Source organism: Quercus suber, unplaced genomic scaffold, assembly GCF_002906115.3.
Source record: "Quercus suber isolate HL8 unplaced genomic scaffold, Cork oak 2.0 scaffold_124, whole genome shotgun sequence".
Classification (NCBI taxonomy): domain Eukaryota; kingdom Viridiplantae; phylum Streptophyta; class Magnoliopsida; order Fagales; family Fagaceae; genus Quercus; species Quercus suber.
Genome location: NW_027069588.1, coordinates 1,085,191 through 1,104,447, shown reverse-complemented (window position 1 = coordinate 1,104,447; position 19,257 = coordinate 1,085,191). Strand labels below are relative to the sequence as shown.

Below are 19,257 nucleotides of genomic sequence, written 5' to 3'. Positions count from 1 at the left end.
GGAGTGCCTTGGCCTGCCCTTCGGTCCCCTGCATCCGTCACAAACTCCTTTAGATACCCGGCCCCGGCCAGCTGCCGAAGATGATCTTTCAATACTCGGCACTGCTCGGTGGTGTGTCCTTTATCTTTATGGTAGGTGCAGTACAAGTTCTGGTTCCTTCTCGTTGGGTCACCTCCCATCTTGTTCGGCCACTTAAAGTAGGGTTGATGATTGATCTTGTCTAGAATCTTATGCACCGGCTCTTTGAACGCCACATTTACTTCCCTTGCCAACGCCTCTGATCCCTGCATCCTCATGTTTCCCTCGTATCCTTGGGGGAAACTGTTCTGCCGGGGATGATTTATCATTGGTGCCTTACCCTTGTTTTGCAGCCGGTCATCCTCTAGCCGTTTATACTCTTCTATGCGCCTCATTAGCTGCCTCATGTCCTCGGGAGGTTTCTTAGTCAGCGATTCCCTTAGGCCTGAATCCTCGGGCAACCCCATCCTAAAAGTGCTTGCAGCAATTTTGTCGTTCCCTCCACCGATCTCGTTGTAAAGCTCCCAATACCGACTGGCGTAGTTACGAAGGGTTTCTCCCACCCTCATCTTCATCGACAGTAGTGCATCCACCGGCTGTGGTACACGGCTACAAGTAACGAATCTGACTCCGAACTCCTGTATTAATTCGGCGAAGCCGGAACTCAGAGTTTGTAAAGTGAAAGAATAGTGTTGAAGGCCCTTTTTATAGTGAACACAAAACGGGTGGGCAGCGGTTAATCAGCCATTATGGAAATTGATTAACCAGCCATGATGACTTCAACGCCCGATAAACAACTGCGCCTCCTCGGTTCGCGAAGCGTCAGACAGTGATGAGGGTTGTAACGCTTGGCCAGATCCAGCGCGCCTTTTCAGGGCGCATTAATGAAATCCTGCAACGCCCCTGACGTCACTTCACTGAACCCGTAACGTGCGCTCTTTGGAGTTCCTTGATTCACGCCGTGCACCGAGCATAAATCAAGGGGGGGCTAATGTGCGGCGCCCGAAGTGTTGGGCCTCAACCCCAAGTCTCCGTCCCAAAACACGCGGTCTTTGGGCCCAATCCTCATTCGCCCTAAGGCCCAACCCTTGCTATCACAGCTCGGGGGTGCCGAGCTTCACTACTAAGTTATGATCAGCATAATTTTTACCGAGCACGTTCGGGGGTGTCATTGAACGGCGCGTCAACTTTGTTCGGCTCAAAGAAGGCCTTCCAAACGCCACCACCTCGCTCTAACCTGATGTGGGCACCAAGTCCCAAAGCCACCCAGGCCTAGACTCCCACTTACCATCCCCCTAATTGGACCCTCCGTAGCACTAAGCGCGCCCTGACTCAGCCGAGCTGCCAACGAAGGTGGGAACCAAGTCCCAAAGCCACCCATACCTAACCTCCCATTTAGAGAAAATCCTACTGGACCCTCTGTTGCACAAACATGAGAGCATTGATAACCCTCGCCTGAGCTGAGCACTATAAATAAGAGGGAAGGAAAGAAAGAAGGGTTGGTCAGAAAAAGGGGAGGAAAGAGAACAGAGGTAATAGAGAAGAAAAATAGAGTCTTGAGAGGAGTTGGGAGGAAAGATTGTGTCGCCAAGAAGGAGAAAAGTGATCTCAGTGAGTCCTTGGTTGTAGGACTATCCATAGTAGGAATTTCAGCCCAACAAACAAATAAGTTGTGAGCCCAAGTGGGGTTGAGTCCATTGGCCTCATTTGCGATCCGCACAGTTATCATATAGTTTATAAGATGTCATTGCAATATGGTAATTCTACACGTCACCAAGAACCTTGTAGCTCAATTGACATTTTTTTATGTTTTCGATAAAAACATTCAAGATTCAAATTCTCTTTCTCCAATTGTTGTAACTAATTATATAAAATAATAATAATAATAATAAAAAGATTTACACTTCTAACCCTTTATAAAATGGATTTTATTAATGTGTACCCTTAGGGCACACATTAATTTTCATTTTTGAAAAAAAAATTTTCAAAAATTGAAAAAGTAATGACAGCTTTTTTAATTCTCGAGAAAATGTTTCCAAAAATAGAAAGTTTAATGTGTGCCCTAAGGGCACACATTAACTGGACCCTTATAAAATATATATTATGCAAATTACGACATGGAGCCTAAGTGTCCGTTTGGCTTGAGTTTATTTGCTCATCTTCTAACTTTCATGTATAGCTTTTAAAAACCTAACTTTTTTTTTTCTTCACTTTGTTGGAGTACAAATATAGCTTAGCACATTTTTTAGCAAAATATTTTCAACAAAAAATTAGATAAGTTGTTTCTAAGTGGACACTAAGTACCAATTTGGATAGCAATTATCTCACATCTGCATTTTGTTGTGTTGCGTTTGTTTTTTTTTTTTTTTTTTGCCAGCTGCGGCAGGGGACAGCGGCTACTGTTCATGAATAGTAGCCGCATTTTTCTTACTTTTTCATTCCTTTTATCACATCAGTGGCTCCCGTGCACTGTTCACAGGTCTCACAAATTTCACTTTTCAACCACTTTTTCATTAAAAATGGGTCCCACTACACTATTCACATATTTAAAAATTATTTTGCTACAGTGTTTTCAATTTTCAGTTTTCAGTTTCAGCAAAATAAATTCTATCTAAACAGACCCTAAGTGTCTCATTAATCTCTTCAAAAGTTTTTATTCTTTCTTTCTAAGTTCATTGGTTCAAAATACAATTATATCTAGATAAAAAGAAACTTTAAAAGAAGTGTATATATGAGCTTCTTTTTTTCTTTTTCTTTTTTTGTGAGAAGAAGCGTATACATGAGCTAAAGATTTTTTTTTTTTGGGGGAAAGCATATATGAGCTAAAGATTAGAATATCTATTTAAAACAACAAAGAATAAGGTAATCAGCTGGACCATCCGTTGGATCTAATAACGTGATTCAGTTCAGCCCAAAATGAAAACCCAACCCAATCAGAGTAGTTAGACCCGACTCTCTCGAAATTTTAGGGCTTTTTCTATCGCAGCTAGGGTTTTGATCTTTATTCCTCTTTACAAGATAATCTAAACCCTATTGAAATTTTAGGGCTTTGATCTTTATTCTTCTTTCACACATTTCAGTAGCAATTGGTAAGTTTTACTTCTTTTTTTCCCTCTGTCCATAGGAACCATGTGCTTATGTTTGAGCTCGAATTTGGTATAATTTCTTAGCATTTGAGTTTGATCATACTTTCTCTTTAATTTTTCAGCTAACCCATTTCTTTAAAAGTTTAATAGTACAAGTTTTTTTATGAAACAAGAATTTTTCAACACTTAGTATAATGCATATGTGGCGGTGAATTATGATTGCGCGTTTAACATCATTTCTTGGTTACATTAGCTTGATACTGTGTTATTTAAGTTTTACAGAATTAAAGATGCTGTTTTTGTTTTAGACCAGACAAGAAATTATCATTATTAATGTATGTTGATTGAAATTCTGGGAATGTAGGTTTTGGGGACCCTGATGTGATTTCTACTGGGAAATGGGTGTGGATCAAGAATTTTTTTAGAACATGTAGAATTAGAGAATTTTGTCAAAATTCTTGAAGCTACAGCTGAAATCAGATTTTGTGTGTGAATTTGATAGGATTGTCTGTTTGGATGCTTTAAAATGGAGCAATGTACAATGATTTCTATAGAATGTCTGTGTACACTGTTCATGTAATGCGAGCATTCTGCATAGTTTGTGTTTGATGGGAAAACCGTTTTGAAAAAATGGTAATAACCCATGTAGAAGTGGGAGAAGCCTTCAATGCATATTTAAAATTGGATTTCTTAGTTGGTATTCATTGACCAACCTTTTTGATACCCAATGTGGTCCTGGGGTCAGAAATGATTTCCACTGCCTTTTGAAATTGATTTTTCCTATCAGATTGTAGTGAGCATTTTTACTGTTCATTATGGAGCTCTGCATGTTTTCATCTCAAGTACGAGGATGGGTTCCTGAGAATTGAGAAAGCTATGTGCATTGTATTAACGTGCAGACTTTTAACCTTGAAGTTTCAACAAGGAAGTGAAAGTGAAAGTGGCTGAATAAATGGAGCTCTTCAGGGTCATGGAGAAAAAGTATGCTCTTTTGGCTTTTTAGGTGGTGACAATTTCAATATTAAAGATATTATTGGTCATTTTAAAGCTGGGGACTCTACAATCTGCATGATTGCTTTCCATTTGATCCCAAAAAATTTTCATGTTGATAGAAAAATGGTCATCATTGTAGAAAAAGTTATTTGTAATAGTCAACACTTCTATATTTTCACAATTGATCCAAAAACAAAAGGTGACATTTTAGACTATTTTGAATATAAAACAAAACTATTCTGTTCCCAGCACATATAGAGCTTTTTAGTATTCACTGAATGTTTATTTATGCATCGGTGTGGCCAAGGTATTCGCTTTCTTAGTTCATCTTCAAACACCCAGATCAACTGGGATCCAATTGTATCACTTGAACTCAATCACCCTACCATTATTTTGCTTGAGAAATGTTGTTTAAGGGATCATTTCAAGCAGATATTGGGCCAGATGATGAGGACCAATCTCATTGGGCAAACATTTTCCATGAGCAGGCTCCTCTTATGCTCAGCAATCTCACATCCTGAAAATCTAGACATGGCCCTCCTCCTTTTCAACAATTATACTCCACATCCAAATCTCTACATTTTCAACACCATGATCAACACCTTATCGTTCTTGACGAATCAGTCATTTGCTCTCTATAATTCAATGCTCCAGTCAGGTATATACCCAGATAAACACACTCTGCTTCACCTGCTACAAGCCTCCCAAGGTATATATTAGAAGTAAAACAGATCCACTGTCATGCTGTTGTGTTGGGTTTGTTGTCTTATGGTTATCTGCAAAACTCCCTGATCAAAATCTATTTGGAGAATGGACTTGTGGGGCTTGCATATCAGGTGTTCAAGCATATACCTGTATTAGATGCTGTCTCATTTAATATTATGATTGTTGCTTATGCTAAAAGGGGATACGGTTTAGAAGCACTGGAACTATTTCTTGAAATGTTGGTTTCAGGTCTTGAACCTGATGACTTTACTAATGTAGGTTTTCTTGTGTATTGTGGGCAGTTAGGAAATGCAAAATTGGGGAAGTCTGTTCATGCATGGATTGAGCAGAGGAAGTCCAATGGTTCTTCAAATTTGATCTTGGGCAATGCTCTTCTTGATATGTATGTCAAATGCAAGAAATTGGAGTTTGCTCAAGGAATATTTGATACTTTAGTGGAAAAGGAAATCATTTCATGGAACACCATGATTGCAGGACATGCCAAGGTTGGGGAATTGGACCTTGCCATGATTGCAGGACATGATTTATAAAAAAAATGTTCATATTTATTTATAATTATGTAACATAGTCATGTGAATTGTCTAAATAGTTTAATAAATCATGTAATTTAATACACTTCCATGGGCTTACAAATATTCCTCGGATCTTATTTATAAAAACTTTGTCCTAAAATTAATTTGTTAATTTATCTATTTGATAGAAAATTAATAAAAGTTTGGTACGCAGTATTCACGTGTTCAAGAAAATTTTCTTTAATGAAAAAATAAAATAAGTAAAGAAGAACTTTTAAAAAGCCAAAAATAAAATTTAGTCTCTCTCTGTGTGTGCCACGGCATCTATTCAATGTGAATGAAATGTACTGGCGGTCATAGACGACGACTTTTGGTGAAACATTTTTACGTCACACAAACTTTCATCACGATGCCGATCGAGATGGCAAGTTTTGATTGGTAGGCAAGAAAAGTGTGTAAAACCAGTAAAGTGTCGGTGAAGGGAAGAAGAACCTCTTTCAGCAAACAGAGAAATAATAAAAGAGAAAAAGTAAAGAAGAATCTAGGAACCCTAGCGAAAGATGACTTGAACAGTCGCACTTGTCTTTTCCTTCTCCCAGCGCCCGGAGATCTCTTCAAAGTTCTAACTCCACTAGCTAGCTAGCCTTGTTAATATATTCATTGTTACATGCAAAAAATGGAGTATATAACTCTCTTGACAACGGCATCGATATTATTAGTGCTTGTGAATTGTCCCAAGTTTTCTACGAGCCAGAGCCCTACGTCTCCGCCGTGTTCAGGTCGGACCTGCAAAACTTCATGTGTTCGTGGGCGGTGCAACACCCGTAAATCACGATGCTGTGATGGGGCCGTCACTGACTACTTCCAGAGCGACCAGTTTGAGAAAATGTTCTCAAACCGGAACTCCCTTGAGGCCCATGCAAAGGGCTTTTGGGATTACCACTCTTTTATCACCGCCTCTGCCGAGTACGAGCCCTATGGCTTTGGTATTTCATACTTGAACTCGAACTTCTTTGGAACCAAAGAAGTCGCAGCTTTTCTTGCCCATGTTGGCACCAAAACCTCCTGTGAGTACTACTACAAAGAGTTTCAAATTTTAATCTCTTTTTTACTAATTATTTTAATAATTTTTTTAACCTCTATAAAGTATTTGATTACCCAAAGATAAATATTAGGATTAGAAAAATGTTAAAGTCAAACTATTTACAATTTTTTTTTTAATTATAAATGGTTGATTTGGTAAATAAAATTGTGATGTTAGTGGGAGATCCAGATAAGAATCATTAAGAATTTGTGTTATCAATAATTTATAAAAATATTGTAAAATAGTTTAAATTGAAAATAAATGTTTACTTGTTATTCATTAACTAGTAAAAAAATTAACAATTTATATTGTTAATTAGGGCCATGTTGGGATGAGATTTAAGATTACAATCTTAATTTAGTTTTGAATATTACATTTTTCTAGCAAATGGATGAAGCTTTATGTTGTGACTGAATCTACTAACAGTGGAGTGGTTTGAGTAGATTATTTTCTCCTAAAAGCATATTGGGTCGCAAGTTGGAACTAAACGATTCTGATCTGGAGCTTTACTTATTCAATAATTGGTTGTCTAATTAAATTTATATATGCTCTATGGTCAATGGCCCTTTGCTCACTCACTCTCTGTACAAAGTAAACATGAATATTTTCCACACAAAAAAAAAAAAAAAAAAATGATTATGGTATTTTTTTCAGGTGGATATAAAGTGGCCAGCAAGGAACCATTAACATGGGGTTTATGCTATAATAAGGAAATGAATTCTAACTCGTACAATTATTGTGATGAGCACTACAAAAACACTTATCCATGTGCTCCTGGAGTTGCATACTATGGCCGAGGAGCTCTACCTATCTATTGGTATCTATCTGTTCTGTAATACTAACAAAAATCATACATTCTTTTATTTATGCATTTATATTATTTTCTCATCTTATATTGTTCAATTTTGTCCTTAAGTTGAAATTTTATAGAAGTTTTATGTTTAGTTGTTAGCAAACATCAAAATGAATTCCTTTTCTAGCATGATTAAAGTATGAGTGCATAAGTTATGCATTCTTTAAACGAAATCTAAGTAATTAATTCTTGAAAAAAAAAAAAAATATATATATATATATATAGGTGCAACCTACTTTTTCTACTACCCTGATACTTGTATGCATTTTTTGTTTCCTCTCCGAGAAGATTTTATTGTTGATCAATTCATAAAAAAAAAAAAAAATATATATATATATATATAGGTGCAACCTACTTTTTCTACTACCCTGATACTTGTATGCATTTTTTGTTTCCTCTCCGAGAAGATTTTATTGTTGATCAATTCATTGTTGCATGCCACAATCCAAACAACATTCTTTACTCATGCTTTCAATAGGAACTACAATTATGGAGAAGCCGGTAAAGATCTGAAGGTTGATTTGTTGAACCATCCAGAATACATTGAACAAAATGCTACCCTAGCCTTCCAAGTTGCAATTTGGAGGTGGATGACACCAATTATGGAGCATCAACCTTCAGCACACGACGTCTTTATTGGGTACTGGAAACCCACCAAGAATGATTCTTTGGCCAAGAAAGTTTCTGGTTTTGGTGCTACCATGAATGTGCTTTACGGAGATCTTGTTTGTGGTCAAGGTGATAATGAGTCCATGAACAATATCATATCTCATTACCTATATTACCTTGATCTTTTGGGTGTTGGCCGAGAGGAAGCAGGGCCTTATGAAGTGCTCAGCTGTGCTGAACAAGTTGCTTTCAATTCATTCTCTTCCTCATCTCCTTGAGCTTTGTTTGGTGTTGATTAATAAGCCATCCTTTCTTGAACTAATCCTTTTCTAAGGTAATGCATTAACATAGTTTTAAGAACCTATTAAGTAACCAAAGGAAAGGCTCAAACATGAAGGAAAGTAAGAATTTGTATAAATTGCTTGTTTGTCTATGTACTAAACTTGCTTGGACTATAGGAGTTTGTAATGATCTGTAACTTCCTTTTGCTATAATTGAGTAACTTTTGAGATTTATTTTTCTTGTGGAATTTATGAGTTATTGCATAATTATTTAGTGTGGATTGTATGTGAACATTTCTATTGAATAATATGCATTTTGTTGTGCAATCTTGGAATATGTCCCACTTTTGGGCTACAATATGCCAGTGGTTTTAGCCGCCAGTACCAACCTCTCTCTCTCTCTCTCTCTCTCTCTCTTCGTGATTGCCAGCAATGATACCGTTGACAATGTCAAAGCCAAGATCTCCCATATCCCTTTCTTCTTCTTCTTCTTCCTTTTGGCATGGGTTGATAATTTTATGGGTAGCCTTGATTTTGTGGCATGGGTTTGATTTAATTTCTTGTGTTGATTTTTTTTTTTTTTTTTTTTCATTATAAGCAAGAGAGGGTGGATTTGATTTTGTGGATGGTTGGTTTGGGTACGTGAACAACCCTTTCGTTGGGATTTCTTTGAGATTTCATTGTAAAATTAGTGGGTCTTCAAAGGATCTCACAGAAGAGATGGGAGATAGGGAGAAAAGAGAGAGACGAAGAAGAGAAAAGAACTAAAAAGAAGAGAGAGAATAGAGTTCGACGGCAATAAGAGGGAATTTCTCTCATAAAATAAAATAATAGTAAATGTATTATACACGTCAGGTAAGTACTCACTTTTTAAAAAAAAAAAACATACTCATAACAAATACACAATTATATATATATATATATATTACTTTTAAAAATATTTTACCAAATACATTTTTTGTATTATCGGTTGTGAAAGATGAAAAAGCTAAGAGCCGAATAAAAGTGGCTAATGATATCTCTAGAGTTTTCAATCCCCATATGCAAACATAAAAATCTAAACAAACTTCCTAAAATGTCAGATCTTTTTAAGCTCCCTTACCCCTTGGAGTTTTTAAAACTTCTATAATTTCGATGCTGTTGTTACCGTACGACAAAGTGGTATTTGTTGTGTTTTGCCCGAATCACACTAGTCAGGGAAGACGTGATGTCATGATGAGAGTGATGAGTGCATTCTGAGAGCTAAACACCTTAGTTTATCCACCTCTCTTCCCTCTTCAATTCACATACCCATGAGAAGAGATCTATCCAAACACAACCCACGCACATTATGACTTTAGTGAGTGTCTTGGCCCATTGGAGCTTAACCGCATATTCATCTGATAAGGCGTGGTAGTGCAATCAAATGGTATTGTAGAATCCAAAAAGCTAATGAAGAAAAGATTCTAAGTAGCCTTTTGGTAGCAGTAACTTGGAAAACTTGAGTACAGATGGTAAATTAGATTTAGAGGTTCTTTTCGATTATATTGCACTTTAACTTTTTTTACTCTAAATTCTTCGGTTTGCACTTCGATAATACATTGGGTGTTATCTTGGGTTTGATATTCTTTTCTTTACTGCCCTTTACATTATTGCATTGCACATTTATGTTCATATATGCAATTATTGAGTGTTTCGGTTAATTAATTACCTAATTACGTATATTTCACTTTAATTGTGTTTAGCATAAAATTATTCTAGTCATAATTAAAATTTGGGGGGTCTCAATTAGCATCTAATAATTAGACTAGTGTACTTTCAATAATTGAATTGAATTTTAAAAAAAAAAATGTTAGAAAATATGATTTGTAAATTAGTCTTGAAAAAAAATAGCGAACATATAGGGTCCGTTTGGATAGCACTTATTGTTGCTGAAAGTTGATAAAAACTGATTGTTGAAAACACTGTAGCAAAATAATTTTTAAATGTGTAAATAGTATCGTGGGACCCACTTTTAATATTAAATATTGCGTGAACAGTGCATGAACAGTGTGTGAACAGTACATAAACAGTAAATTTTGTCCCCAAAATGTCAACAATTGCGGCAAAAAAAAAAAAAAAAAAAAAAAGGAGAAAACGCAGGAAGCAAAACGCGCCGTGACTATCCACCGTATCCAAACCCAACCATAGTATGTCCATAGATATCTACGATCATGGCCGGTCAAGCATGTCACATGTGCACCCTTCTATTGTAGCTTCTTTTTTGCAATCTGATCTGTTGTAACTTGCTGATTTCTGGCATTTCTGCCCTGCTTATGCAGGCTTCTCTGTATGACTCGTTATTCGGTTTAATACAATTTATTCCCCTTTCCACACCAAAAAAAAAAAAAAAGTTGCAATCCCCAAGTCGTCAATTGTACAGGAGGCTTAATTATACCCCTTAAATTGGAGGACGTCAAATCAGTCAAATTAAGTGGTCTCTCCTTGTCCTTGATTCTTTTTTTTTAAAAAAATTAATAATAAAAAAATAAAGAAGAAGAAGAGAAGAAAGTGGCCTCCGCTTAAATTCTGAATCATAGCCAGGTAGGGACCTACACTGGAGCATGGGCCCCCCAAAGAAAAAGACTAATATAGGCATATAAGCAAAAAATTTAAATTTCAGTCCCCTTCCAATTAAAAAAAAAAAAAAAAAACTAGTATACAAAAAATTAAGATTTGTCCTTAAATAAACAAATATATATATATATATGTGTATATATTTCTCTTTCATCTTTTAAAATATTTAGATATTGACTTACAAGAAGAGAAATAAATAAATAAAATTCATGCCCTTTTAATTACAAAAACAAATATATATATATATATATGGGCTAAACAAAAATCATGCACAAAATAAAAAACACTTATTTTATATGTTATACTTTATTAATGTATTTTATAATATGAAATGTTTAAGAAATAATTATTTTGCATGTAGTATTTTGTTGAATATGAATTAGACGTTAGTTTTTATTTTCATAAAAAAAAAATGGATTTAAGCTTTGGCCTCTCCCAAGTACGAACCATGATTCCGTCCCTGATCATAGCTTTCTTTTTCGATAATTGGTCTCTTTCTTTATGTCCCACAGCATCAATCCAATGTAAAAGGTAATGTTGGCGGACATAGACCATCAATCCCCTCCCCGAGTCCTCCACTAAAAAAATTAACAAAATTTATCCTTTTTTGTTTCTCATTTTTCTTTTTACCTTTTTTTAAGTAATTAATTTTTTTTAATAAATTATAATTTTAATCTATAGTCGAGAGATTGTCTAGAAGTAATACTACATTTTTAGAAGTTTCAAATTAAATCTTACAATTATTCAGAGCTTTGTGATTCAACTTATGCTTCTTATGTTTCTCATATGAATGTTTAAGGCTCAAATCTTCCTTCCTCCATCGTAACTATAGAATTATTAAATAAAAAACTAATTAAATTAAATCTTTAAAACTATTTCAACTTAAACTATAAACTCATTGCTCACAAAATTGTTAATAAAAAAAAGTTTAAACAAAGCAACCACATTAATTATTAGCAAGGAAAAAAAAGGCAATATGAGGTATAGAAAAAAAGAAATCTTAACTTATTAATAAGTTGTGATCAGGATTCTCAGAAAAAAAAAAATAGAATATCATTTTTATATGGTTATATCATTAGCATCATTTTTTATTTTTAAAATTATGCACCAATCAAAACAAGTTGTATCAACCATGTGAAAAAAAGATCCAAAAATTTTCTACTAAAATATGTGAGTTTTTTTTACCTCAAAATTTGCTAAACCAAAAATAAGGGGCCGTTTGGTTTTTAAAAAACTATCACTCATCACTCCCCATTCAATTTTTATCACTCATTACTTAAAATACTCTAATTTCCTAAACCCTACCCGTTTAGCACACTATTTTCAGCTGCTCATCACTCAAATATTTTTACTTTTTGTGGGACCTATTCCTGAGCACTTGGGTCCAAATTCCTCTCTCTCTCTCTCTCTCTCTCTCAAAATCAATCTTCTCAAAGAAAAAAGGGAGGCCATTAAGTAAAATTATGTCACAAAAATTATTTGAGCAACCTAGAAACCCTCTCCTTTTTTGATAACTCAATTGTTATAAGAAATTAAGGACATGGAATTTAAATCTTAATTCTTCTTATAGATGAGACAAGATAATACAACAAAAATACAAGATTTTTTTTACTAACATTCATCCTTTAAAAACATTAGTAGGTGTGATGCAATGGATGTAACTTTGAAATTAGATTTAAACAGTAGTTGATGTTTGATTTGTTTAAAGGGAATATCTCTTGATGGAATATGGGGGGATTGCATGGGGACCATATTTTAAATAAGTCAGGCGGAGGAAAGGACCAAAAGCAGAGCAAACTCCTTTAAACCCCCCAGATGTTTACATGACCTCAAAATCCTTTCATCCGAGGATGATCATCTCTTCGGAACAACAATGCTCTCCTCGAATGGAGTTTATTCGTCCCCATGTGTCCTCCTTTTACGTGAAATACCTCTCGACAATTTGAGCCTCCTCGGACATAGACTAATCTTCACCTTGGGATTTAGGCCCACTACATACGGATGGGCATTAGTGATTTGCTTTATTCACCCTAGAAGTTCATTTATGCATGGTGTGGCCGAGGGATTTGCTTTATTCGTTTATGTTCAAGACACCCGTATCAATTGGGATTTGGCCAACTGTGGCCCTTGAACTCAAAACAAAATTATATCTATTATAGGTTAATTATTTTATTTTTTATTTTAATTAAAAAAGTATCATTAAATTATAAACTTTCACATCAAGGTGGCAAATTGTTTTTATTGATTAATAAAAAAGTAATATTAGTAGTAGATTCAGTTTTTTAAATGAAACGAGTAAAAAATTATCAATTCAGTATTGCTGTAAAAATATTATAAAATTTCTTATGTCTGAAAAGAACCTATTCACCAAAAATTGAAATAATAATTTAAAAAAAAAAAAAAAAACCCCTATAAAGGCGGGAAAGAAGACTTGCATAATTGAACTTGACTATCTTTTTTTTGGCAATTCTTAGGTAGTTTGGCTCACATGGTGGGACTCATGTGTCAGGTTCACCTTATATGAGAGCTCCAAGCTAGTTGTTTTCTTGTTACTTGGGCCTATTTGGTAATATTATTTTAGCAACGCTATTTAAGTGTTGTGAAAATATGTGTGGGTGAAAAAATATTGTGAAAATAAGTGTTGTGTTGCTTAAACAAAAAAAAAAAAAAAAACTGTTGTTCAAATAACACAACCAAACAGGCCCCTTACTTTTCTTTTTCCAATCCATTTACATTTTTAACTTTTTAATTTTAACTTTAAATTTTTTTTTTTTATTTAATAGTTAAGATTAAAAGTTGCTTTTTGCACCATTCATTGTTATTACATCTGACCTCAATCTCATGAGAGAGAGAGAGAGAGAGAGAGAGAGAGAGAGAGAGAGATACCTCTCTTCAAACTCCACCAAGCTTATTCAACTAAAAAAAAAAAACTCCATCAAGCAAAAATGGAGAATAAATGGTGTGTACTCTTGACAACGGTATTGATAATAGATAATGAAAACTGATAATAAACTATCATGAGACGATTTCAAAATATGAAAACTCATAGAAGGAAATTGTAAAATTTCATGTATTTGTGTATTTTATTTTATTTTTTTTATAACTCGATATATTCAATTTTTTTTAATTAAAATTTTTTTAATTTAAGTTTCTTAATGACCACCCTAGAAAAAATTCTTAGAGTCACCACTGACCACATTGCTGTGTCGAGGGGGTTGTTTCTGACTACTTTCGGAGCTCCCAGTTTGAGAACATGTTCTCAAACAGAAACTCCCTTGAGGCCCATGCTAAAGGCTTCTGGGACTACCACTCTTTTATCAGTGCCGCTGCACACTACCAGCCCCATGGCTTTGGTATTACCTACATCAATCAAAGCTTCTTTGGAGCCAAGGAAGTCGCAGCTTTTCTTGCTCATGTTGGCACCAAAACCTCCTGTGAGATATTATTAAATCTTTTTTTTTTTTAACCTCTTTTTACTAATTATTTTAAGAAATTTTTTGATCTCTATAAAATATTTGTTTACCTAAATATAGATATTATTGCCCTATTTAGTGTGGATTTTCTACGAACCTTTCTATATTTGTATGATATGCATTTAGTGTGGAATTTTGCTTCCTCCATTTGTATCAAAATAACGTACAACAAATGAGCATTTATGTTGGTCTAAGCTTAACATATATGAGGAGTTCAAATGAGATCAGTGATAATGGCATTTTTTATAGTACCTTATGCATGCAGTTCAAACACCACCTCCACCTCCTATGAAAAAAGCTTAAAATATATTAAAAAATAAAATAAAACAAAACAAAAGATGTTGTAATTGCAGCAATTCAGATGCTCACATCAGCACAGGTGTCTTCATAGCACGCTTATACGTGTATTCGTTGTTGAAACTTATAAAATGATAAGGACAAAAAACAGACGTTTGAAATTGGGGGAAGCCTGTGGAATTTTCTTCATGAGATTTTTCTAAATTTCCTACTGAGATTTTTTTTTTTTTTTTTATTTTAATACGAGTAGTTTTGTTAATTTTTTAAACTCAACTTTGATGCTGCAACTTTCTCGGACCTGAAGTGTTTTGGATTTGGAGCAATTATAAGGAACTCAATGGGCGAGGTGATGGCTAGAATGTCACCCAAGGGACCGTATGTCAGCAGCAGCGAGGAAGCAGAAGCTTTGGCATGTCGGAAAGCTCTAGAATTCTCAATGGAAGCAGGCTTTTCTGAGCTGATCATCGAAGGAGACTGTCAGATCGTGATGAGGGCAATCTCGGCTTCAACAGCTAACGAGTCCATGCTTGGTCATGTTTATGAGGATATAAGATGCTATATGAGAAGCTTACGGGTTGTGTCCATCAGTTGGGTGAAAAGGGGAGGGAATATGGTAGCTCATTCGTTAGCTAAAAATGGTAGGAATATTGTCAATGATCTGTATTGGGTAGAAGACACCACCACCACCTGCGGTGAAAGCTCTATACCAGGACCTCTTACATCTTAATGAATGATTGAATTTTTTTGTTCTCAAAAAAAAAAATAAATAAATAAATAAAATAAAAACATTTCATTTAGATACTGTTACCATTGAATAATAAATATCATCCTCCCTTAGACAAACATTATTAGGGGGGAAAAAGAAAATATTGCGCATAAATTTTTTTTTTCATTCACCTATTAATATAATAAGTTGTGATTAGAATATAATTTTTACATGGATGCATATCTAACATCGCAATCATTATATTCTAATCAAAACAAGTCATATCAACAATAACATCTATAAAATAAAAATAAAAAAAGAAAATAGAAAATAACAATAATAATAAGGAAATTTATTGTTAAACACGTGGTGTTACACACAATCATATACATAGAGGCTGAAATCATGTTTCAAGAATACGATTTTACAATTGTAACTAAAATTATGTGTTCAAAACATAATCTAATTGTATGTTCCATACATACAATGCTCAACTATTACTATTCTAATAATAAATAATGTCAAATTTTTCTACTAGAAAAAAAGGAATTTTTTTGTACCTCTAGATTCATTGAGAAAAGTCTCATATTACGCATGTATGGTAAGGCACATATAATACGCTCTTTTTTTATTCTTTTTTTTTATTTTTTATAATTCAATAATTAGAGGAGGTGGAATATGAATCTAGGACGTCTTTGCTAGAAATACCAAAAGCTGTCATTTGAGATACAAGAATATTACATTTGGTTGTAATACACATTAGTGGTTGTTACATGTGTTATTTGTACTACTTATAGACTCACGTGATACATGAAAATATATAATTATTTTGTAATATGGTATAATGTATAATTCATTCTCTAAAATTTATTGAAGATAATTTATTCTCATTAAAAATTAAATTATTTCTAAAAGTACTTTCCATCTCTCTATCTCTACAAATATATCATTATATTATTTTTTGTAAAATTTTGGTGTATTTGATTGATATTATTCTTTTTTTAAGTAGCCTATATTATTCAAACTTTTTTATAGTGTGTTATATTTTATTTTCTTTTTTTGGAACAAATAAAATTTTTTAAGTTTCAAATTAAATTATTCAAATTTCTCATTTTCTTAAGGAAATTATCATGATAATTAAACTTCATCACAAATTTACAGTTGATATTACTTAAATAATTGATAGACACATTTAAATACATAGCCATGTAGATTATATTTGATATAAACTCAAATTCTCACTTCCAAAATATCTAAGAATTAACTCAGACCATAACTATAAGAGAAAGAGAAAGTACATGTGATGAGGAACTAAGAAAATACAATATCAAAATGTATCAACCCAAAGTAGAGATACCAAAAAAAAAAAAAAAAAAGATCCATTAAAGTAGATTTGCAAAAAAGAATAAATAATAGAGAGAGAGAGAGAGAGAGAGAGAGAGAGAGAGTAATCACATTTTTTTGGGAGAGAATGTGAGAGAAAAAGCAAATTTATATAACAGAAAATGAGTAGAAGAATACTCAAAAGAAAATGTATAGTTATAAATATCAAGTTATCCTAAACATGCAATGTAATATAATACATTATATCATTGTATATTATATATATATATATATATAATGCCATAGGATAATATCTTACAATCAAAGAAAAGAAAAAAGATAACAAATTAAAACCCAACCAAATCGCATCAACCTAAAATAGAGTTCAACACAAAAATTTATCAACCTAAAGTAAAGATGTTAAAAAGAATTAAAAATCCACCAAAAAAGGGAAAAAAATAGAGATAGTATTCACATTTTTGTATGGGCAAAATATGTATTGAATGGAAGAGAAAATAGAAAAATTTTATAGTAAATAAAATGGGTAGAATAAGAGTTCAAATAAAAGGAAGATGAAAGAATTGAGGAATTGCAACATTTAAGTATAAAGCAAAAAGATTAGAGGGAAAAATGTTAGAGAAAGTGTAATTACAAGGTAACTTAAAGAGAGAGAGAGTGTGTGTTGAAAATAGGTAGATAATGTGACCACTTATATGGCTCAACAGAAACATAACAATAATTTTATTATGTTTTAGTATGTGTGTGTGTGTGTCTATATACACATTGTGGGGATAAGGGGGTCAGGCCCAAGTTAATGGGCCGAATACCCACGAAAGGACTGTTTCACATCCGAAGAGAAGGATGGAAGAATGCAAGGCCATATNTTTAATGTTAACGGTTATGAAAAGTCTTTTTCGGACGCGATATTGATTGTATGAATTGTTTGCAAGGCAAAAGTAATATGTTTCTTTATGACTATAACTACCAGGTGAAGTCACTTGTGACATGAGAAAATCATATTAAACTGCGAACATCAGCATCCAGAACAAAAACTAATCCATTCATAAAAATCATAGTTTACAATTCTCTCAACTACAAATAAAAATAATAATAATAAAAAATAACATCTAAGTCTAAGTTGGGACTTCATGAGGAGGATCCGAGGGTAGTTTCTCTTCTGCCAAAAATTCACCCTTGTCTTGCTGGGAGCTCAGTGGAAGAGACTGATCACCTGGCAGTGGAAGACCCTGGTTAGGCTCGAGGGTAACCGAGGGATTTGGCTCAATCAAGGGCAGCTCAGATGCCTCTGGGAGTTGTGCAGGGGGGACATCATCATCTGGATACTGCCGAATATTCGCCATAAAGATATTTTCTGGCAGTCTAAGATTTGAGTCGAGGGGCACTCCAGCAGCATCCAGTGCTTTGCCCCAAGTCAAGTCGCAGTAATCCCGAGCAACTGAGGCAAATTGCTCGGTGAGACCTTTTTCTGTTGTCTCCACCCCCAACTGATAGGACGCCCTCTTCTCAGCTTCAGTGGCCTCCTTAGCCAGCTGGGCGTCCCTCTGAGCTTCCTCGGCAGCCTTTTTAGCCTTCAGCAGCTCGGCATGAAGCGCCTTGGTGGTTTCCCTTTCTGCTGCCAGATTTTTCTGGGCTTCGCTTAGCTGCCTGCGCTGAGACTCGGCCTGGGACTCAGCGTTCTTGAGACCAGCATCAAGGCTATCCCTTTCTTGGGCTACTCCTTTTAGCTGCTCCGAAAGCTTAGAGATCTCTCCCTTCAGGCTATCCAAGGCTCTTCTGCCTCGGACCTAGCTTGGGCCTCGGCCTGGGCTTCCACATGGGTCTTGGGTTCCATTCTTCAGCCACAAAGACCTGCTGGGTGATCTGAACAAAGTAACAGTGTTAGTATACAAACATAGAAAATCCACATTATAGCCAAGGGGTGAAAGGGGTATACTTACCATGGCCAAATCCCTCTTCAAGGACATGAAGAGTTCATATTGGCTAAAACGCCTATATGAATCCATGTCTCGGGGCAGAAGTAAAGGTTGCTGCAGCGCCTCGGCTATCAGTGCAGCACGACCCCCGTCGTAGTTCCTGACCGAGGTTTCCCAGGGGAAGGGGACGCCGTCGAGCTCTAGCCGAGGGACCATATGCGTTGTCCTCGGCGCACCTCGGCCAGTGGAGGCTCCTCTCTGCTCTCCACCGAGGATGCCCTCTTTTGGCGGGGCTCTTTATCACCTTCTGCTGCTTGTTTTTGGGGGCAACCCCTTCTCCTTGTCCTCAGGCTCCATCGGCCTCTTTTTCTTTAGATCCGGTATAGGTTTAAGAGCCGGATCAGGAACCTGTGGGGCTGGAGGAGGTGGAGGCAAATTAACCGCAGGGCGAGAAGTCCCCGTCCCTTTGACTTCAACTTTATTACTCCTTCTCTTTAGGAGTAGCCTCAGGTCGGACATCTCTTCCTCTGAAGAGTCCTCAGGGACTGTAGTCAGCAAGAGAGGAGGTCGGACGCAAGACTGTTGTCAAGTTCCTCTTCGGAGTCCGAAGGGATTATGTGGATACCTCCTTCGCTTTCCCCTTCAAATTTGAACTTGTCGATTTGTGCGTCTAAGGAGGCGGACGAAGAGCCGACCCTTTCTCTCACGGTCGGCTGTGCAAGGGGAACTTGCTGAACTGGTCGGACGAGCAGCGGAACACCTTGGGG

General features: G+C 35.3%; 2 protein-coding genes and 1 pseudogene across 2 annotated transcripts in view; 2 read left to right on the top strand and 1 right to left on the bottom strand.

Moving 5' to 3' along the window:
* The window catches only part of LOC136068598 (uncharacterized), a 6,376-nt gene extending 5,789 nt beyond the window's left edge, over window positions 1-587 (bottom strand). The window contains exon 1 of the mRNA XM_065775958.1: window positions 58-587. Within this exon, the coding sequence (XP_065632030.1) occupies window positions 58-587 (530 nt within the window). The remainder of the gene's footprint in view (window positions 1-57) is intronic.
* Window positions 588-4,116: 3,529 nt separating this feature from the next.
* On the top strand, window positions 4,117-5,458 carry LOC112037331 (pentatricopeptide repeat-containing protein At3g04750, mitochondrial-like; annotated as a pseudogene).
* A 357-nt stretch (window positions 5,459-5,815) lies between these two features.
* LOC112037330 (chitinase-like protein 2) lies at window positions 5,816-8,396 on the top strand. Its single transcript, XM_024070142.2, has 3 exons — window positions 5,816-6,402; window positions 7,074-7,236; window positions 7,751-8,396. The coding sequence occupies exons 1-3, from the start codon at window positions 6,003-6,005 to the stop codon at window positions 8,157-8,159; spliced, it is 972 nt and encodes a 323-aa protein (XP_023925910.1). The 5' UTR covers window positions 5,816-6,002; the 3' UTR covers window positions 8,160-8,396.
* The last annotated feature ends 10,861 nt before the right edge of the window (window positions 8,397-19,257 follow it).